General features: G+C 40.7%; 1 protein-coding gene across 1 annotated transcript in view; it reads right to left on the reverse strand.

Moving 5' to 3' along the window:
• IL31RA (interleukin 31 receptor A) overlaps positions 1–23,605 on the reverse strand; it is a 201,815-nt gene that overhangs the window by 112,949 nt on the left and 65,261 nt on the right. Inside the window, exon 3 of the mRNA XM_029619639.1 lies at positions 3,389–3,458. Coding sequence (XP_029475499.1) covers positions 3,389–3,443 — 55 coding nt within the window. The 5' untranslated portion in view covers positions 3,444–3,458. The remainder of the gene's footprint in view (positions 1–3,388; positions 3,459–23,605) is intronic.

Genomic DNA, 23,605 nt, shown 5'->3' on the forward strand with positions numbered 1-23,605 from the left:
TAACTACAGCAAGGATTATTTTTCCCTATATGCAACACCTTGCACTTGTCCACATTAAATTTAATCTGCCATTTGGATGCCCAATCTTCCAGTCTTTCAAGATCATCCTGCAATTTATCACAATCCGCTTGTGATTTAACTACTCTGAATAATTTTGTGTCATCGGCTAATTTGATCACCTCACTCGTCGTATTCCTTTCCAGATCATTTATAAATATATTAAAAAGCTCTGCTCCAAGTACAGATCGCTGAGGCACACCACTGTTTTCCTTTTTCCATTGAGAAAACAGACCTTTAAATCCTACTCTCTGTTGTCTGTCTTTTAACCAGTTTACAATCCACAAAAGGACATTGCCTCCTATCCCATGAAATTTTATTTTTCTTAGAAGCCTCTCATGAGGGACTTTGTCAAACTCCTTCTGAAAATCTAAATACACTACATCTACTTGCTCACCTCTGAGTTGCATGTAATGTAATGGGAGCAATCGGTTCCTTGTATTGCCAGAATCCCCTTACAAACTTCATGCAGTATATAGTAAGTTAACAGCAGCACTCCCAGCCCTTTTGCTTCTTTAGACTATTGCAACTTTTTTCACAGAGCTGGCTGGACGCAGTACAGCTGTGGCAAAGATAAGGTACAGATACAAAGTCTTCATTTGATTCCTAATTTCTAACATAAATTTCTTCTGCTACTGAGTTCTTATCCTCTGCTTCAAGATTCTTCATCTTCCTGCTCTTCCTTCATTCCCACTTACTTAGGTTCATCTTTCTGTTCTCAGTGTTCTGGTCTTTACTCCTCACTCCTAAATTCAGGTTGTCTCTTACATACCAAATGTTATTACTAATTCTTATTGGAACTGATCTGCTAATTAGCTAAATCTAAAGCTAATTAGTACAGAGCACATCAGCAGGGTTTGTTGTTTTTTTGTCAAAGACTATGGGACTTTCCATCATTCACAGAAATGTCACCATGGCAGGAGGGTCAAACCAAAAGCAAGAAACATTGTTTATGTTGACTGAAGGTTTCTTTTTTTGTTCAGTTTATTTCTCTTCTGTGTCCTGCCTTTAATTCTGGTAATCCTATCGTTCCTTCAGGATTATAAACAGACCAGAACATCCAGGCTTAGAAAGCAGATATACTGTACCTGAGCTCTAATTTAATAAAGGACCTACAAGAACATTTCACTGTAAACTGGGCTCCAAATTGCAAAATATCCTCTCAGATGTGTAAAACACTTTTCATGCTTCAATTGTGTAAGAGTAACTTCTGGAAAATGTTTTACCTAAGATCACAGAAAAGGAATATCATTTCTATATGAGCTATTTTTATACCAAACTGTGGTTCGAAGTTAATAGAAAACGAAGTACACTTCCCCTCAACATGATTGTCTAAACTTTCTAATTCTTCTATCAACTCCAGATCTTCGCCAATTGCTTGATGTTTACCAGCATTCTGCATAGATTTCAGCCTATTAGTTGCAATGTAAACGGGTATGATGTTTGCATACTAATGCCGGTAGACAACCGGCTGAACTTCAAGGCTCACATCAACAAAACAACCAAAGACTGTTTCTTCAAACTCCAGGTACTAAAAAGAATTAGACCCCTTTTCCATGCTCACGACTTCAGAACGATCATCCAAGCAATCATTTTCTCGAAACTAGATTATTGCAATTCTCTATTGCTAGGTCTTCCTTCATCCTACTCCAAACCGTTGCAGATGGTTCAAAACTCAGCAGCCAGACTACTAACAGGCGCCAGGAGAAGAGATCATATATCGCCCATACTGAAAGAGCTTCACTGGCTACCCGTACACTTCCGAATTTTGTACAAAGCCATATCCATCATATTCAAAACAATACATCAACTCACCACCCTTGATCTGCAAATCCCAATCCAAATTTACAACTCGTCAAGACCAACCAGAGACGCTTACAGAGGCTCACTCCTAGCACCCCCTGCGAAAACGACCAGACACGCTACCCTAAGAGATCGTGCCACTTCCACAGCTGGTCCCCTCATTTGGAACTCCATTCCTTCAGATCTCAGACAGGAGCCCTGCCTCCTAACTTTTAGAAACAAACTTAAGACTTGGCTTTTCAAGCAAGCGTTCCCGGACACAATCTAACGACCCCACTATCACCTCCTCAAATCTACCAGTCTTCAACCATGCATTGTATATAGCACTTAATTTGTATATTGTTTAACCGCTACTATTCTATCCTTTCTCTTCTTCCTTCTCCCAGTTCTGCTACCCCTGTTATATGTAACTGCACCTTCTGACACACAGTTCCAGTTTGATGTATATACTGCACCCCTGTTTTATGTAAACCAGCAAGATATGTTGTCATGATTGCCGGTATATAAAAACCTTAAATAAATAAATAAAATAAATATAAAAGCTTTAAATAAATAAATAAATAAACTATTGTATATCCAGATAATAGAGGCAGGGATATTTTCTTTGAAATAGAAAGCACTTCCAGACATATTGCTTCGAAGACAACTTGAGAAATCCCCTTCAGCATAGGGAAATGAATGCATCTCAAGTTGTTATTCTTAGCATTATTCTGAAAAATATCTGCTCTTCTTTGTAAAGCTAAGTTATCCTAAACCCTATGAGTAATTAATGCCTCAAAAGTGATAGCCTTATCCTCAAGAAGTGAAATTCTCTTAGTTTATTCCTTAAAATTTGCATCCTGTTCATAAATACTTACTTCCAGCTTTTCTACAAGCAATTCTACTCTGTCTACTTTTCCTAAAACAACAATCCTCATTTTATATAGGACATAAAACTAACAGATTTCTTCCAAAGTAATTATTGTGGGGAACCAGTAATTCCTGCAGATGCATCAGCCAAAAAATCCTTAAGTATTATCCACAGTGGTCTCCAGTTTCAACATAGCCCCTGCTCCATTTGACTCCTAAAAGGATAAAGAGTTCTCCTCCATGTCAAAGTAACAACCAGTCCAGCCTGTATTTTGCTCTTTGAACTAGCAACACCACTCCATGCAACCACGAGGATGTCCTCATATCCAGCACAGACACCACCAAGAGAGGTCTGATCCATTGCCACTTTGGGTCCATGTGGAGGCAGCAGCAGCATAAGGAGGGCAATGCTGCCAGACCATGTGGGGAACCCAGCAAGGGACCTGCCACGCTTACCCTTGCTAGTGAAGCATAGCTGTTTGTTGGTCCTGCAGAGTCTCCCAACACTGTTTCAAAATAGTAAGTATGGACTTTCCCCTTCCTATTGACCATACACAAACGTGGGTGACTGGCAGTCAAACACAGAAGTAACGCCATTGTTTAAAAACATATAATAATAAATTCAGGAGAACATTCAAGGGCAAGCCAGTTCATAACACAAAAATGCATTTCATCTTACCTTCTGAACGGCTTCCGCAAACTACAATCAACATCCAAAGGACACAGATCCTCATTTTGGCTCCCAGTCACTAAAAGAAATGCATATACAATTTAAATGTCTTCTTTACATTACTCCCTTGGTGTTGTCAGCACTGATTTAGTAGTCATGGAATCAGTTTATCAGCACGAGCGCCATAAGTACAAATTTCAGAAACAGAAATGTAACTCCTGGGCTAGAATTCCCCAATTGGGTACCAGGAACTACACCTCAAACACAGTTTTAGATATTAAAGTCCTTTTCGGATGTTTGTTTAATCTGAATGTCCAAAATTCCCTAACCAGGGGAGGGGGATTACTCTTCTAGGCCCCGGGCATTACTTAGTTCTCAATTAAACATGAAAGTGCATGGTAAAGAGCACTAATAATCATGCTGGAAGCTGATGTGGTTTCCAACTTTAATTTTTACTGATTAAGAATGGAAACGTTGATAAGCAGCTTCTTTACAGCTCTTGATATTTACAGAGTCCTTTTTACACTTTAGATCTTCAATACATTTTGACTTTTTACTTCCAGTAAATTTATTACATTTGTAAAACCAATTCCATTAATAATTTTGTTCCTTCTCCAAGCCAAACATTGAGGTAAGTTTTAAGCTTCCTCCCAATAGCTGGTGGATAGGAATTTAACCCAATTTAGTTGTGTTAGTTTCCAGTCCCAGTGTCCATATCTTTACTGCAGTAACTCCTTATTTTCCTCCTCTCTTTGATTCATTCCTGGATGGTACCATTACACTCCTCTCCTTCCCTTGCTGATCTCATTGAGATGCTCGTGGATATTACCCGAGTGGTGCCATTGGCCTTCTCCTTCACTCACTCCTCCTCCCTGGGAATGAATGTGAGCTCATTCCTCCACTGATGGTTCTGGGGTTCTTCCTCTGTGAGATGCAACACTTCCTTGGGATGGTAGAAATAAAACTGACCCCCTGGGCCCCAGGGTACTCAGCAAAACAAAACGGCTTCTTGAGCAAAAAAAAAAAAAAAGGGAAACCAAAACAAAAGCAGGTAGGGTGGAAAAAACTTCCTTCTCACAAAAGAAAGGTTTCCTACAATCATAGCAGAAATAGGGAAAGGCACCCCACCTTCATTTAACCCAGGCCTAGAGACCCCAGGGTCTACCCCTATAAAAATAAACCATAAAAGAGCTGCAAAGAAGACATGCTACCCCTAGAAGGGTCAGCTAAAGATCCCACAACCTAAGATGGTAGCAGGGGTTTATATAGGCTGGGAGCTCACCATCTCCAGCTTATCTGTTCCCCCTCGTAAAATAGAACTATCCTCTTAGTAGGAACCTACTGGATTCTCTACAGAAACATTACCAGTAGAAAAATATTCACAAACTCTGACAAATATAAACATGACCTATGTTTTAAAATTAAAATGTGGCTCAGAGGTTCTGCGTATTTCAGTAAAAGCACTTAAGCACCCTAATATGTTCGTGTGATGTACACTGAAGTGGCGAATAACTTTTTTGCAACAACAAAAGAATGGATGAATGTGGCTGCCAATGTGAATTCACGTGCTGTTTATAGCATATACACACGACAGCATAACTACAGTAATTATTTCATGTACAAGAGCCCAACCACCATATTTTCTTTGAAACGTTACTAGCATTCCTGATTCTTCATTGTATATGTGACCGGATTACCAGTTGTGCCCCATTCACAAGTTAATATTTCAAGGCTTTTTGGGTGGGGGAGATCCTGGGGGTGCCCTTAATCTGAAGTTACTAGGAGAAATGCAATAGTGTTGGATGGCCACTGGAAGGAACCAAGCATATGCTGAGCCATTGATTGCATTGTGTTTATTGCAATGTTTTAACCTGAATTTACCAGAGGGGGCTGGATTAGTTGTGAGTTTCCCCTTAAATGAGTTGGGAAGGGATGATTGGTTAGGAGTGGTCTAGGAGGGTAAAAATCTTGAGTCAATTTGGAAGAACTTGCCCCTTTTTCTAACTATGGAATAGAGAAAGAGAGAGGCCTCCAGGATACAGGGAGACTGGAGTAGCCAGCCTACAGGCTGGTGGGCCTGAAGGGAGTGAGGCCTTGTAGGGGCTTTTTTCCTCAAGGAAAGAGGCCTGAGGCTGAGGACGTTTTTGAAGAGGCAATTCTCCCTGAGGGAATGGCAAAGAGCTAGGAGGAAGGGGCTTTTCCAAAAGGAGGAGTGCCCCAAGGAAGCCAAAATGTGAAGGAGACCAGGGAAACTTGGATTCCTCCTCGTTTTGTTTGACAGGATGGTGGATGCCTGGATGTCCTTTTGGAAGGATTGGTGAAGGCAAAAACAGTAACGAATTCAAAAAGGCATGGGATTAACACTGTAGATCCCTAAAGGCTAGAGGTGGAAATGTATGAAAGAGTGCATAGGGTAACAAGCATGGAGCAGCAGCTACTCCCCTTAACAGAATGCATGGGGATCACTAGCCTTAACCAATTAGCTGTGATTTTGGTATTCTCAGTTACTGGGGGGTTTTCTCAGCTACTCCCATAGTCTATCCGCTTTCTCTGTTCTGTAAGTGCCTTGATTAAGATGCCTCTTATAGCCAGTTAAGTTAGACCTAAGCTTGGGAGGAACTTTGGTGGGAATGGGGTTAAGTACTTGTAAGTTTGTTTTTATTCTTTTTCAGTCATAAGAAATCATGTCGCTCCTGCCACAGCAGCAGGTGGCATAAGAACTCAGTCCCACTCAACTACTCAATGCCTTCAGCCTACAGAAAGGTGAAGATTTTTTTCCTGTCTTTCAGCAAATAAAACTATTATTTTTGTTATACATTTAACATGTGAGGTCTGTTAATATATAAAATTTATGTTGCGCTGTATTTGCAAAAACAGTTATGAGAGGTGAATTTAAATGAAGGTCTGTGGTATGAAGGATGGGTTGAATGATAATTGTGTTGGACAATATGAATAATGCTTTCATATGCATATATATAATTGTTCAATTAATTTTTTTTAAACATGTCAAGACATAATGATATCTTAATAAACAAAATGGTAGTAAATGGTCTTGAAAAATATATGAAAAAAATTCTTAATATTAGAACCAAAATTATGGAGGAAGTAAAATGCAACAATTTTAAACTCAATAAAAAAAGTATTATAGACATCCAGTATCCAGAGATCATAAAGTAAACACATGCATGGAATTTAACTAATCGACAACAGAAGAGTCAGAAACAGAATCCTTGACCTAATTTTTCAGAATTAACATTTCTTTTATGAACAGTTGCTTTGGCTTCCAAAAAATATACTGTATATTTAAATCATGCAGCTTATATTTGCACTTACACAGATATAACAAATTAAATCAGGCACCAATGGAGAAGTAACTGCCAATAAGTGCAGGTTATCATAAGAAACTTGTTGGACACACTGGATGGACCAGTGGGTCTTTTTCTGTTGTCATTACTATGTTAAATTCCCAAATTTGTCTTTTAATCTGGATACTCTTTATAAGGCACAGATACAAACTCATTTTATTGCCAAGAAATAAAATGCTCACATTTTTTGGAAGATAGCCTTCAAACTCAATCTTTATCAGGTTCAATTATAAAATAAGCCAAAACCATTGAAATAAAAAACAGTACAAAGAGGTCAACAATTTTGAAAACTCCATCACTATATTTCCTGAATGTTTTGCCTTGTGATTTTAAACTAGAATCAACCAGGATGATTCTAGTTTAAAACCCTAAGGTAAGTAAAGCATTAAATACTCATATAGAAATGGGAAAGAAGGCAATATTTGAAAAGCTAATGCTCATAGTGTGGAGAATAAAGTCCCAGATCTAGAGGCAGTCATGGAAGAAGCTGATTTAGATATAGTAACTGTCATGGAGTATAACTCCATGACAGTTACTATAACTGTCATGGAGTTATACTCCATGACAGTTATAGTAACTGTCATGGAGTATAACTAGATCCCATGAATGGGATCTAGTTATACCGGGCTTCAATCTATTCAGAAAGGACCGGGTAGGAAAAAAAAAGGGGAGGCGTGGCATTATATGTAAAGAATAGTATTGAAGCAACAGCAATGCTGGGCTTATAAAGGAAAGAAAAGGCACTGTGCATTAATCTGGAAAGAGGGAATGGAACATGTTTATATTGGTGTAATATACAGACCTCCATCACAAACAAGAGGAAATGGGTAGAGATTTAATGAGGATATTCACAGGATTGCTATAATAGAGGAGGTGCTTCTGCTAGGGGATTTTAATCTTCCAGGTGTTGATTGGGACTTCCCAACTGCAGTATCCTCTAGAAGCAGGGAGATCCTGGATTCTCTTCAAGGAGAACTGTTCTATCAACCGGTAACGGAACCCAGATGGGAGGTAGCGATACTGGATCTGGTGCTTACCGACAGGGACAGTGTTTGTGATGTTGCAGTGGATGATCATCTGGGAACCAGTGACCACCGGATGGTGTGGTTCAATATTAAGACCCAAGGGATGAAGGTTTCTTCTAATGTGAGTGTCCTAGACTTCAGGAAAACTAATTTTCTCAAAATGGGGGAGTACCTCAAGGAGTAGTTAGCTGGATGGGAAAATCTAGGGGAAATAGAAGGGCAGTGGACAAAACTAAAAGGATATATCGTAAGGGCAACAAATCTTTTTCTTAGGAATGTAAATAAAGGGAAGAGGAAAAAGAGACCATTATGGTTTTCTAAAGAAGTAACTGAAAAGGTAGGGGAGAAAAGGTTAGCATTCACAAACTACAAGAGAATGAAGAAAGAAGAAGACAGGCGACAATATCTGGAAAAATTAAAACCTGGGAAAGTAGTCAAAAATGTAAAAATTCAAATAGAAGAAAAAATAGCAAATATGGTAAAATGTAGGGGCAATAATTTTTTTTTTTTTTTTTTTTTTTAGATATGCTAGTGATAGAAGGAAGTACAAAAGTGGCATTGTGAGTTTCAATGGTGAAGGGGAGGAATATGTAGAAGCTGATGAGGGAAAAGCAAACTTGTTTAACAAATATTTCTGTTCAGTGTTCACTGTGGAATGGCCTGGAGCAAGACCACATAAAATAAACCCAAATGTGAGGAAAACCTCAATCAATTTTCAGAACAATGTGTTCATGAGGAACTAAATTTAAAGTAGATAAGGTGATGGGGCTGGATGGGATACATCCAAGGGTACTAAGGGAACTTAGAAATGAACTGGCAACTCCACTGGCTGACCTTTTCAATGCTTCTTTAGAGTTTGGAGTAGTTCCGGAGGACTGGAAAAGGCGGATGTGGTTCCAATTCATAAAAGTGGAAGTAAGGAGGCGGCTGAGAACTACAAGCCAGTTAGTCTGACCTTTGTGATAAGCAAACTAATAGAATTACTGCTAAAACAGAGGATAGTACAATTTTTGGAATCCAATGGATTGCAAGAACCGAGGCAGCATAGTTTTACCAGTGGTAAATCTTGTCAGATGAATCTGATTCATTTCTCTGATTGGGTGATCAGAGAGTTGGATCAAGGGAGAGTGCTAGACATAGTATACTGGGACTTCAGCAAGCCGTTTAGCAAGGCTCCGCAAAGAAGACATAAATTGTGAGCCCTTGGTTTGGATCCTAGAGTGAGTGACTGACTGGCTTAGAAACTGGCTGAGTGGGAGGTGACAAAGGATTATGATAAATGCTTTTTCTCTGAATGGTGGGTTGTTCCTAGCAGTATACTGCTGGGATCAGTCCTTGGAACAGTTCTTTTCAGTATTTTTGTGAGTGACAGGTTTGTCTTTTTGCCAATTATACCAAAATCTGTAACAGGGTGGATAGCCAGGAAGGAGTGGAAAACATGAGGAGGGATCTAGCGAATCTCGAGAAATGGCCTAAGGTCTGGCAACTAAGATTTAATGCTAAAAAATGCATTTAGGTTGCAAAAACCCAAGAGAAAGGTACAGTATTGGAAAGGCAATTCTTCTAAGCACAAAGGAAGAGCGGGATCTGGGGAATTGTATCTGTTGATCACAAGGTGGCCAAACAGATGAATAAGGCAACAGTAAAAGCCAGAAAGATGCTTGGCTGCATAGGAAGAAGAATGGTCAGCAGAAAAGGGAGATGATATTGCCCCTGTTTAGGTCCTTGATGAGAACATAAGAACATAAGAAATTGCCATGCTGGGTCAGACCATGGGTCCATCAAGCCCAGCATCCTGTTTCCAACAGAAGCCAAACCAAGCCACAAGAACCAGGCAAGTATCCAAACACCAAGAAGATCCCATGATACTGATGCAATTAATAGCAGTGGCTATTCCCTAAGTTAATTTGATTAATAGCAGTTAATGGACTTCTCCTCCAAGAACTTATCCAAACCTTTTTTGAACCCAGCTACACTAACTGCACTAACCACATCCCCTGGCAACAAATTCCAGAGCTTAATTGTGCGTTGAGTGAAAAATAATTTTCTCCGACTAGTCTTAAATGTGCTACTTGCTAACTTCATGGAGAAGGACTAGTCCTTCTATTATCTGAAAGTGTAAATAATCAATTCACATCTACACGTTCAAGACCTCTCATTATTTTAAAGACCTCTATCATATCCCTCCTCAGCCGTCTCTTCTCCAAGCTGAACAGCCCTAACCTCTTCAGCCTTTCCTCATAGGGGAACTGTTCCATCCCCTTTATTATTTTGGTTGCCCTTCTCTGTACCTTCTCCATCGCAGCTATATCTTTTTTGAGATGCGGCGACTAGAATTGTATACAGTATTCAAGGTGTGGTCTCACCATGGAGCGATAGAGGCATTATGACATTTTCCGTTTTATTAACCATCCCCTTCCTAATAATTCCTAACATTCTGTTTGCTTTTCTGACTGCTGCAGCACACTGAGCCGACGATTTCAAAGTATTATCCACTTGTTTTGAATACTGTGTACAATTATGGAGACTGCACCTTCCAAAGGATATAAACAGTATGGAGTCAGTCCAGAGGGTGGCTATTAAAATGGCCAGTGGTCTTTGTTTTAAAGCATATGGGGATAAACTTAAAGATGTAAACATGTATACCCTAGTGGAAAGGCAAGATAGGAGAGATATAATAGAGACATTTGAATATCTCAAAAGTTTCCATGCACAGGAGGTGAGCCTTTTTCAACTAAAAGGAGGTTCTATAATGAGGGGTCATGAGATAAGTTTGAAAGGGGGTATACTCAGATGTAATCTTAGGAATTATTTCTTTAAGGAAATGTGGTAGATATGTGGAACAGCCTCCCATTGGAAGTGGTGGAGACAAAAACAGTATCTGAATTCAAGAAAGCATGGGATAAATACGGGTGATTGGATAGATGGGCAGATTAGATGGGCCATATGGTCTTTTTCTGTCAACATGTTTCTTTGATTCTTTGGCAAGGCCTAGTTTTAGGAAAGGGCAAGTAGGGCAGTTGCCAAGGGCCTCAGCACCACAAGGAGCACCCTTGGTAAAGTTGGGTGATATCACGGAGGCAGAGCTTCAAGACACTTGGCACTGTTTGGCCCACTCACTTTCTGCCCTAGGCCCCAGTATTTCTACCCTGGTCCTTCCTCTGGAGCTAGGGTACCTTTGCTACTGCTGGTAGATTCCTTACAAATTAATTTCTACCAAATATTTTTTTTTTAGAAAGCTCAAGGGATGAAACACCAACTACTTGAAAATTCAAAGCTCTCAAATGATTCATTTTATACGTTTCCCATACTTTCCAGTTTCCTTTTTATCATAACATTATCCTTAAGCGAACAAGGCATTCACTCCTTAAACAGGCTGAGTATTCTGAGCAATTTGCTTCATTTCTTTAATTTAACAGCCCAGCTGCTCGCTAAGTAAAAATGTGAGTTTTCATATTAGAAGTAATAGATTAATTGAACGCAATTGATGTTAGCATCTTTGTAATATCAAGAATCCCACTCCATATCTGGGCTAGAGCAGAGATATCTCTGAATTTAAATTTGGCTCTGCAAGCAGTCTCTCAGAAGAATCAAAAGCTTCACGAAGCAGAAAGGATTTAATCAATATGAATATAAGAGGTAGATATATTATAATGGGATTGTATAGAGTACAAACATGCCTATGTAAGCTGTGACTGAAGAGGGTGCAACAGAAAGAGGAAGTAAAATTGCAAATGAAAAGTAGATTTAGATTTAAGATGAGTGATGTGAATATTCGATAGGATAATGGTAGGTATTAGCAACGTCAATTTTTTAATTATTTATTTTTAAAGTGAGCATTGCTATTCTGGCCTGGAAAGTCAGTATTGTTCCTTTAAAAGCACCATAAACATTGGAACATTTGAGAGGTGGGGGAAAAATAAAAACATTTTTTAAAAGATTTTTTTTTTGGAGAAGGGAGGAAGGGATGGGGAAACTGGTTAAACAAATAATAATTTGATAGTGGAAAGCATCATATTTTTCCCCAATCTAGAAAAGTGTATGGGTAGGTGTCAAAATCACTTCTATATATACCTGAATGGAAGCTATGCTACTGATCAACACTCTGGCCTGGAGTTATTCTCATCTCGTGCAGAAGTAAATATATTTCAGTCTGTGGTCCACAAAAGGTGAATAAAAAGCATGCATTTCTTTTGTCTTTGTAGGCGGGTCTGCAGGTGGAGTGAATGTGTTAGTGGAATGTCTATGGGAACGCCTCCTGTGCACTACGATATATTTGTTCACATCATTCTTAACATGTTTTAGTCTCTTTTCTGCTTTTACAATAGTTACTGTTCAGCAGCTATGTGTTATTCTTCTTCAGAGGTCAAATTTCTCTTGAATGAAACAAATTCATAAACATTAAATATTTTAAAACACTATGAGGTCATTTATCAAAATGCATCAGGGTCCTAATGCCCGCAATAACGCCATAACGCATGTGATAAATACCATAATGCAAATTGTATATGCAAATTTTTCATTTGTATTCAAGTGGGAGGAGTAAATGGAAATGAGGATCAGTTAGCATGACATGCGAAGCAGGTTTTAACACCATGCCTGCGTTAGAGGCCGAAAACATTTTTGGGAGGGAACTTTTTATACCACTGCAAGAGAGGGCATAAGGAACTTGAATGAAAGCTTTGCTACATATGACTGTGCATGTAAAACTGCTCCCCAAAACCCAGCTCGCCCCCAAACCTCAACCCGAGTTACTAGTGCCCTCTCTTAGAGTGGTATAAATAGTTAACTTTTTGGTGAGCCTCTACAGAGTCTCTCTCTCTCTCCAGCAGCCCAAAACACCAAAAGCCTTTAACGTGCGATGCGGTACCAGGAAAATTAGCTTAATCATGTCCTTTTATTTTTTTTAATCACAGGTGATATTTTTTCTATATTTATAGCAAAATGATGAATCTAGGCCTATGATAGCTAATATGTCATTTTTTTCGTTTCACTAGCGGGGCTAGCATGCAGAGCAGAATTCTAGGGAGGCACTAGAGATAAACAAGCACCCTGTGGGTAACTGGATCATTTTCTGAATGCATCCTAGAATCAGCCCTGGAGGGGACACATGGCCCCTTCTCCTATGTTTAATAGAATGACATTTACGCATGTTTTATAATATAATTGGTAGTCAAATTTGGACCTGTATTCTAAAAGGTCCAAATGAAAATGAACATAATCAATTAATTTACATTTTTTCAAAATAAGAAAACTAATTTATGGTCATGTGACAATGGTTTCATGGCAAAATCAGTTTGCGAGACCTTTCCTATTAAATTTAGATAAAAAATTCATCCCAGCATAGCACTCAATTTGAAGATATACAGATCTTTTCAGCTACATGTGTTGTGATTTTTATCTGAATGTTATAATATCCATGTGGATAGTTATATCTGAGAATTATTACATCCAGAACACAATTTAGGAATTATGGGCCGGATTTTAAAAAGGTTACGCGCGCCGGGCCTATTTTAAAAAGGCTCGGCGACGCGCGTAAGTCCCGGGGCTTAACTAAAGGGGTGCGGTGGGGGCAGGGCTATTGCCGCTGTGTTGAAGGATTGTGTGTTGGCAGCCTGCCGGTAGGTGCAAAAGCTAAAATAAAAATTTTGGAGGGGGTTAGAGTAGGGCTAGGGGGAGGAAAGGTTAGGGGAAGGGGTGGGAAGGTCAGGTTAGGGGGAAGGGAATGGGGGAAGGCAGCGCAGCTCGGCGCACGCAAGGCGTACAATTATGCACCCCCTTGAACGCGCCAACCCCGGATTTTATAACTTGTGCGCACATGCGCGCAAGTTATAAAATCAGGTGTACATGTACGCCCACCTTTTTAAAATCTACCCCTATTAGTACACTTTCATTTTGATGCAACATTGTTATCTCCATTGAATCATGTAGGCAAGGCATAATCAGGAAAAACAAGCTAACCAAAGTCAGAATCCATGCCAAGCATTCTGGGAGTGACATGTAGATGGATGATCTCTGCTCAACATATCACTTGTGTCTGGCATATGCTGAAGAAGTTCCTGGGACAAAACCTCTCAGCATGTACAAAGTATAAATTATTCTCAGCTGAACATGAAGATTCAGCTCCCAAAAAGGGCGCCTGTATCAGCTTTGCTTTAAATTCACTCTGTATATTAGTATAGAGATTAATAGCAATTGAAAGAGTGAGTGTACGGTTAGTGAAGAATTATAAATCTTGGCAGAATATTTCATTCCTAAGGAGCTACAAAAGATGGTGTGTAAAGTTTTTTAAATCATTTGTACATAGGAATATTAAAAATCTGTAAGAAGTTAGACTTTTCTATGTTGACAAAGTAATTAGCCTGCTGTTTAGAATTAAAGAGCACAGAATACTTTACAATTGTGGCTGATCAGCAGAAACAGATATGGACCCTTTAAATGTCAGAAAGGCACTGCTGGACTATATAAACAGATAGGTATCCTATGCTGATTATCTGACCAAGATAGAGAAATAGCAGCCAGGGCAGAAGCTCCTGATCCTCTGTAATTAATACTGGAATTAGGAAGATTAACCATAATGAATCCATGCCAATCCCCGTAGGTCTGGCAGGTCTTATCTCCCAGTTTTTCCCATGTGAGATGGGTAAAGGTTTGCACAAACTGTTGACAGGTGCAATGTGCGCTGCTAGAGTGCAAGTCTTTATTTAGACTATTTTTCTTTATACTTGGAGGACTCCATTCTCAAATGAGCAACTTCATTTTTTTTTCCATGTTTTTCAGATTAACCCAGACCCTGGGAGGCAACCGCAGGACACCCTGCTTCCTGGGTACCAGGAAGAAGTGGTGAGGTTAAGGGCTCTTGGCAGCTTGCCAGAGCTATATACCACATGAAAAGACACTTGCAGTAGGTATCTCACCAGCCTTATTTGCTGCTCTGATTGATGGAGCAGCAAATAAGTCTGGTTAAAAAGATAGCCATTCCAGAAATATTTCTTTGTACGTGTCTGTTTTCATGAAGCCAAGCATGTGTCTCTGCAAGTGTCTTTTCATGTGGTGTACAGCACCATTAAGGTTTGTGTGTGCTGTCCGCGGCAGACCCGCAGCACAGCCCTCTCACTTTTCCACAAGGACTCCAGCCTCTGCTTCCTCCTCGCTGGCGGTGGTGGACCGCCAGCTCCGTCCTCAGGCCTCTCCCGGCGCCTCTGGCCCTGCGACAGTCTCCAGCTTTCCCGGTCCTGATGCCACCACTCGTTGGGCCTCTCCGCATGGCCCGTTGAGAGACACCACCACTCACGCCGTGCTCCTCCCTAGGCGTGCGCGCATCGCTGATCCTTATGTAGGGACCATGGCGGGAACCTAGCCGCAGCCCCGGTTAATGACGTCAAACTATTCACAGTATTTAAGCTCAGGCTCCGCTCCCTAGCTTTGCTTTTGCAACAGGTCTCCTCGCTGGTCGAGTACTCGTTGCTACTAAGAGAATCGTCTCTTCCCTGCATTCCTGTTCCTTGTTGTTCCTGGTTCCTGTTTCGCTTATGCTTCAGATTGACTACATGGACTTTGACTTTGCTTCGCCTGACCACGCTACAGGCCATCTCCAGCCCCGACCTCAGCTTTGCTTGCTACGCTATTGACTATCTCCGTGATCAGGCCTCAGCTTTGCTTGACTACGCTATTGACTATCTCCGTGATCAGGCCTCAGCTTTACTTGACTACGCTATTGACTATCTCCGTGATCAGACCTCAGCATTGCTTGACTACGCTATTGACTATCTCCGTGATCAGACCTCAGCTTTGCTTGACTATGCTATTGACTATCTTCGTGATCAGACCTCAGCTTTGCTTGACCACGCTATTGACCTTCTCCATAATCAGATATCAGTCTTGCTTGCCATTGCCTCTGGATTGCCACCAGCCCTGACTCAAGCCTACCATTGGACACCTCTTCTGTCTAATTCCTGGATGTGGATTCATCAGGCTTCGGCCTACCTTTGTTCGAGCGCCCTCTGTCTGCCTTCGTTCCATTGGTGCCCGCGTTTCCAGGACATTATCCAGTCCAAAGTAGAACTTTACTATCCCTCGCCTGCTGTCTTTGGGCTGAACCCACTTCTCCTGCAACTATACACAGAGGCCCACCTAAGTCCTGCCAGCCCCGGCACCCAAAGGCTCAACCTGCGGGGAATAAGGGCTGGTATAGGTGAAGCTCCAGCGGCCTCTGACTTTCAGCCCACTCCACCTGCTGATGGTGGGGACCCGTAGGTCCTTACCTATGGGTTGCGTCAACCCCACCTCGGCCCAAGGGTCCATCTCCAATGCAACATTAAGATCCTTGCTGTGTTCTCTTGTATGTGTATGTCAATTGATCCAACTTTAACACAGTGCCTGCCCTTTCCTGATCCATCCCTCTCTGTTCTGTCTGTGTATGTGCAGCTGCATTGCTTCCTTCGTGGGCTTTGAACACAGTCCTCTATTGCATGCAGTGGAAAAGCATATGCTGTTTCTGTGTTCCTAGTAATGTTGATCATGTTACTTGTCTTTCTAGGTTACATTGTATACCTTCTCTTGTGTGTATCCAGTGTTTGCATTATTCTTCTCATTTCTTAATATAACAAACCCATTCTCTCTTTTCCCTTAATTATCCATAACAGGCAGCAGCCTTTCCAAAGGAACAATATCTTGCAGACCAGGTATGTCACCAGTAGATGCATGCATCTACTGAGATTTTTATCTGGAGCTGAATAGATATTGCCTATTGAATGTATAGATATATTTGCTACTTTCTTTTCTGATTTGCATCTTTTGCTTTCTGTTTTGTCTGTGAGGCTTCCTGAGTGACTATCCTATTTTTATTTCATCCTCACTCAGATATGCTCATGCTCTGCCTGTGAATGCAGAAAGTGGTCCTTTATCTCATCCAGAGGCTCCAGAAGCCCAGTACACTCATTCATGCCTTTCTTCAGCAAAGGAGCAGATAAATATATCCTCTTTTATTGTCTGACATTTGATGTCCTTTGCAGGTTTTTTCTATTTCTCACCAAATGATCAGGGTGCACATGTATGATATATGTTCTAATAGTGCATATTAGTGATTATGAGACAGAGTGGGGGAGGGGGACAGAAGATGATGTGTGGATAATATATTGAGATTCTTGTACAATAGGTAGGGACCATCAATGGTGCATTTGCAACCTTTCCTTGAGACTTTTTTTCAGCTTCATTCCAGTGGAATTGAACTGTGTAAAAGGAAATATTGTCGCATGATCTGGCTTCTATGATTTTCCATGGAAAGAAAAGAAAAAATGAGATATTTTTCCTCCCATATATATTGGGAGCTAAGCAAGCAAAAGGGCAGCTAGAGTAAATCTCTGGGAGGTAGAGCCTCAGGGAAGTGAATAAAAGCTGCCTGACTGCAGCAGATGCATGAATAGCCATTTGTGGGTGGGGGCAGAGGCAGGGATGAGCCAGATAATGAAAAGTATAAATGATCTCCGCCTCCTGTGTGGTCTGCATATCCCTGTGTGGTCTGGATATCTGAATGCAGACCCTCGAGAACAGCTTTTTGAGAGTTTGAAAGCATATTGAACGGTGGCAGACTATCCCATTTTTTGACAGCAATTATTTGTGAAAACTCAATAATTTGATTGTTTATTCTCCTCTGGGAAACCAAAACCACTGGGGTGGAATCAGTCTCAAAATCATAGCAGGGCAGATGCTCATCTGTGCTCTAAAACAGATGAGCTTCAGTATTTTAAAGGGCTTGCTGGGAAAAGAAAGGTTTAATCTGTCAAAACTACAATCAGTTTGGGAAAAGTCAATAAATATCAGTGAATATACAAGGCTAAATTCTGAATTTGGAAACATAGATAGTATTAGCAGAAATCTGGAAGAAAGCACAGCAATCAAGGCTTTGTCCCTAGTTAATGGAATTCAGAAAGCAAGATTACTATTTATTATCAATTGGAAACATTGCTGTCTCTGAAGGATCAGCCTCATGCCAGAAAAGCTTGAGAAAGAAGTTTGACAAGTATGAGATTTACATGGTTTAGAAACTGTGTTGCATCAGAAAGCCCAGGAATTCCAAAGAATTCAACACTAGTTTGCATCACAGTGTGTAACTGTTGTGCAACAAGCTGCACATGCTTGAACTCCAGACAAGTAGATCAGTTAGTTAACAGAAAATCCTGCCCTCCGCTCTACGTCCGCATACAATTAAATTTGGACCAGATGCAGAAACAGCAATTAAGACTCAGAACCATAATGCTGTGTTCACCTCACCCCTCCCCAGTAGGACCAAACTCTGCAGTGTTTACTCCAAACCAGTTAACTTTAACATAGAAAGAACAAATGAGGGGAAATGTAGAATAAAGATTGTATATAAGGGAAACTGTGTGTGTGTGTGTGTGTGTGTGTGGGGGGGGGGGGGGTTGGTTACATTTACTGGCCTTGCAAGCCATTAGTTGCTTGTGCTCTGCAGCTTGCTAAGGCATTGGCAGTTTGCTTTCTTATTGTGATAAGCATTTTTTTTCCATGCGTGCAAGTTCTGGGGTTTTCCCTAGTCTATCCTATAGAATCATAGAAACATAGAAATGATGGCAGAAGACGACCAAACGGTCCATCCAGTCTGCCCAGCAAGTTTTCACACTTTTTTTTTCATACTTTTCTGTTACTCTTGTCCCTTTAAATAATTTTTTTGGTTCTATTTCCCTTCCACCCCCGCCATCGTAGATAGCAGTGCTGGAGCTGCATTTAAGTGAAGTATCCAGCTAATTGGTTTGGGGTAGTAACCGCCGTAATAAGCAAGCTACTCCCACGCTTGTTTACCTAGCCTGTGCAATTCAGTCCTTGTTGGTTGTTTGAATATAAATCATCTTTTCTTCATTCCCCCTGCCGTTGAAGCATAGAGCTATGCTGGATATGCATTGAAAGTGAAGTATTAGGCATTATTGGTTTGGGGTAGTAACTGCCGAAACAAGCAAGCTACTCATAAGAACATAAGAACATGCCATACTGGGTCAGACCAAGGGTCCATCAAGCCCAGCATCCTGTTTCCAACAGTGGTCAATCCAGGCCATAAAAACCTGGCAAGTACCCAAAAATTAAGTCTATTCCATGTTACCGTTGCTAATAATAGCAGTGGCTATTTTCTAAGTCAACTTAATTAATAGCAGGTAATGGACTTTTCCTCCAAGAACTTATCCAATCCTTTTTTAAACACAGCTATACTAACTGCACTAACCACATCCTCTGGCAACAAATTCCAGAGTTTAATTGTGCGTTGAGTAAAAAAGAACTTTCTTTGATTAGTTTTAAATGTGCCACATGGTAACTTCATGGAGTGCCCCCTAGTCTTTCTATTATCCGAAAGAGTAAATAACCGATTCACATCTACCCGTACTAGACCTCTCATGATTTTAAACACCTCTATCATATCCCCCCTCAGCCGTCTCTTCTCCAAGCTGAAAAGTTCTAACCTCTTTAGTCTTTCCTCATAGGAGAGCTGTTCCATTCCCGTTATTTTGGTTGCCCTTCTCCATCACAATTATATCTTTTTTGAGATGCGACGACCAGAATTGTACACAGTATTCAAGGTGCGGTCTCACCATGGAGCGATACAGAGGCATTATGACATTTTCCGTTTTATTCACCAATCCCTTTCTAATAATTCCCAACATTCTGTTTGCTTTTTTGACTGCTGCAGCACACTGAACAGACGATTTCAATGTGTTATTCATTATGACACCTAGATCTCTTTCTTGGGTTGTAGCACCTAATATGGAACCTAACATTGTGTAACTTAGCATGGGTTATTTTTCCCTATATGCATCACCTTGCACTTATCCACATTAAATTTCATCTGCCATTTTGATGCCCAATTTTCCAGTCTCACAAGGTCTTCCTGCAATTTATCACAATCTGCTTGTGATTTAACTAATCTGAACAGTTTTGTATCATCTGCAAATTTGATTATCTCACTCGTCGTATTTCTTTCCAGATCATTTATAAATATATTGAAAAGTAAGGGTCCCAATACAGATCCCTGAGGCACTCCACTGCCCACTCCCTTCCACTGAGAAAATTGTCCATTTAATCCTACTCTCTGTTTCCTGTCTTTTAGCCAGTTTGCAATCCATGAAAGGACATCGCCACCTATCCCATGACTTCATGTGGATGCAAATCCTTTTTTCCACATTTCCTCTTGCTGTTGAAGCATAGAGCAATGTTGGAGTCGCATTAACTGTGTATATGTTTATTGAATAATGATATTCATCTCCAGGTAGTAGCCATCATTCCCGCAAGCCACCCCCATGCCTTTTCTCTTCATTCACTTCCTCTAGACTTTATGGATCCACAGTATTTATCCCACGCCCCTTTGAAATCCTTCACAGTTTTGGTCTTCACTACTTCTTCCGGAAGGGCGTTCCAGGCATCCACCACCCTCTCCGTGAAGAAATACTTCCTGACATTGGTTCTGAATGTTCCTCCCTGGAGTTTTAAATCATGACCCCTGGTTCTGGTGATTTTTTTGCAACGGAAAAGGTTTGTCGTTTTCTTTGGATCATTAAAACCTTTCTAGTATCTAAAAGTCTGTATCCTATCACCCCTGCTCCTCCTTTCCTCCAGGTTGTACATATTTAGATTCTTCAATCTCTCCTCATAAGTCATTTGATGAAGACCCTCCACCTTTTTGGTCGTCCTTCTCTGGACCGCCTCCATCCTGTCTCTGTCCCTTCATGGAGATATGGTTTCCAGAAGTGAACACAGTACTCCAGGTGAGGCCTCACCAAGGACCTGTACAAGGGGATAATCACTTCCCTTTTCTTACTCAATATTCCTCTCTCTATGCAGCCCAGCATTCTTCTGGCTTCAACTATCGCCTTGTCACATTGTTTCGCCGACTTCAGATCATTAGACACTATCACCCCAAGGTCTCTCTCCTGCTCCGTACATATCAGCCCTTCTCCCCCCATCGAATACAGTTCTTCCGGATTTCCACACCCCATATGCATGACTCTGCACTTCTTGGCATTGAATCTCAGCTGCCATATCTTCGACCACTCTTCCAGTTTCCTTAAATCCCATCTCATTCTCTCCACTCCTTCCGGCATGGAAGAATCAGGGTGAATATATACATAAATGAGGTAGTGTGGAGATAGAAGTGTTGATAGGTGTTTTGGACTTCTTTCCCTTAGTTCATGCTGACATTATGGCTTGAGTATGCTTAAGGCAGTTTCCCCTGCCTTTCTCTATAGGGTATCCAATGTCATCAGAACAACTCTGAGGTCAATATTAAAAACTAAGCATTTAAATGGTTAATGGAGTTAGATGGACCACTTGAACTTAGATAACTATCTATGTGGCTTTGAATATGTATCCAAAAAGGGATAATTAGACTCATACATAGGGAAATCAAGCAGCTAATGCTTGGATCAAAGCAAATCCAAAATTCTTCATTGTATGCTCATGATCACGTAATTTGTCATTATTTAGTCTCCCATGCAGCCTCCATTTCAACTTTATAATAGCAATTTTTTTTAATGTATTGACTTCTCCACATAGTATTTGCTCAGCCTCCTTTCCATCCTCAAATTGGGTCAATCAACTCAGACATAAATTTTCTATTTTGCAATATTTTAGATAAGGTAGTAATAAGCACTCATTATCAGACACAATCTTCATTTTTAGTTTATTTTTGTAAATCTATCAGCTCCTTTCTAATTTCCCTGAACCAGCTGGGTTTGTAATGGCATAATAAAATTACCTCACATGCCTCGAATATGATTGGTCCACACCACATGAACCAATTAGAAATCAATGCACAGGGCCTATGTACTAAGCATGTTTTCCATAGACAGAAATTTAAAAAAATTTATTTGGTACATCTAGCCCTATGTAATGTAAATCATGACACCATTTCAAATATGGCTTCCTCTAGAGGTGCAAGGAAGCCATTTAAAATAGAAAACTTAAAAATAGTTTTAACTGATACAGTATAAAATAGGTATTACTTCTTGGCTTTAAAAATATTAAATAGCGTATGGTGGGTTCAGGTTTATTTCAGTGCAGCTTTTTGCATTATGTTTGTAGCCCCCTTCCCATGTTCCTATAGCGAGAGGGGATTATACAAGGATTGCATCCTAACCAGCTCATGGCAGTCCCAGGGTTTGTTCTGAGCAGGAGAACAGCAAAGTTTCATGGCCCTTAGGAATAGGACAGTCAATCATGCCTTGACTCAATGAAACACACTCCAGGATCTGGTTTTTGAACAAAAATAACTAAGGAAATTCAGCTTCTTCATTGGCAATGATCTGACATTACATATATTTCTATACAGGTGAATCCAAGTTTTTCAAAATTGCTCTCTCTTCTGATCTCTTTGATTCTTTTTTCTGGCTCAGGTTCTCCTACAAAAGGGCTTTAAGGGTGCCTCATCTCTGGGGAACCATTGTACCTGTTTCTCCACCTTTCTGAACTGTCTCCTTGCTGTACCAGAAGGGCACCCGCTCCTTTGATCATCTTCTGCTCTGTACCAGATGGGCATTCTCTTCTCTGGAACACTGCCTGTGTAGGACTGGGGCACACATATTTGAGCAGCCCAGGATACAACTGAAAGGTTCATAGTCTCTATACTGGCAAACCCCCCTTAAAAAAAAAAAAAGAAAAAGAAAAAACAGGGCACTCTCCCACAAGGGATAAGAAGCCCTAAGGATACAGGCTATCATCCAGAAATGAGAAACCTTTACTCCTTAAGTCCTAGATCTTAGAAAAATAAAACTGCCACCCTTCAGCAGTGGTCTGCCAAAAATTAAGGAGAAAAAAATCTCGCCCCTTTGTTTGGGCCAGTAGCTTTTCTCAAAAGACAAATCACAGTTCTTATAATGTTGGCGTTCTTCCTGCAAACTCCTTTCCAGTACATCTCTCTGACTCTCTGCTGCTTCTCCCTCTGGAGCACTCTAGGGGGTCACTATCAGGCCGATACAGAAATGCGAGCACCTGCTCTCCCGGCGCGCGCACAGGCCACTCTCCTGGGCGTGCGATTCAGGAGGGTGGCCTATGCAAATTAGGGCCCGTGGTAAAAGGAGCAGCGGCTGTCAGCGGGTTTAACAGCCGAAGCTCAGTTTTGCCAGCGTCAGTTCTCAAACCCGCTGACAGCCACGGGTTCAGAAAACGGACGCCGGCATAATTGAGCGTCCGTCTTCCGACCCGCTGGCCGTGGGCCGATTTTTACTTTTTTTGTTTTTTACTTTTTACTTTTTTGTTTTTTTTACTTTTGGGACCTCCGACTTAATATTGCTATGATATTAAGTCGGAGGGTGTACAGAAAAGCAGTTTTTTCTGTTTTTCTATACACTTCCCCGGCGCCGGCAGAAATTAACGCCTACCTTTCGGTAGGTGCTAATTTCTGAAAGTAAAATGTGCGGCTTGGCTGCATATTTTACTTTCTGTATTGTGCGGGAATAACTAATAGGGCCATCAACATGCATTTGCATGTTGCGGGCGCTATTAGTTTCGGTGGGGTTGGATGCACGTTTTCGACGTGCTATTATCCCTTACTGTATAAGGGGTAAAGCTAGCCTGTCGAAAACGCGCGTCTAAACCTGGGCTAACAGTGCGCTCCGCTAGAGCGCACTTTACTATATCGGCCTGTATATTTGATGGAATGATTCAGTCTGGTACCTCCTATGGAGATGGCTTAGCAAATGATTCAGTCCACCTACTTACACAGTCTGGACATTCTCTATTACAGGGGCTTGTTGCTTATTAAGATCCAGTGGGCCCTTACATGTTTAATTTGCTTTCTAGATTTGTATTATAGATGCAACATTACAAAAGTGCAAGAA

The sequence above is a fragment of the Rhinatrema bivittatum genome, chromosome 1 (genome assembly GCF_901001135.1).
Source record: "Rhinatrema bivittatum chromosome 1, aRhiBiv1.1, whole genome shotgun sequence".
NCBI lineage: Eukaryota > Metazoa > Chordata > Amphibia > Gymnophiona > Rhinatrematidae > Rhinatrema > Rhinatrema bivittatum.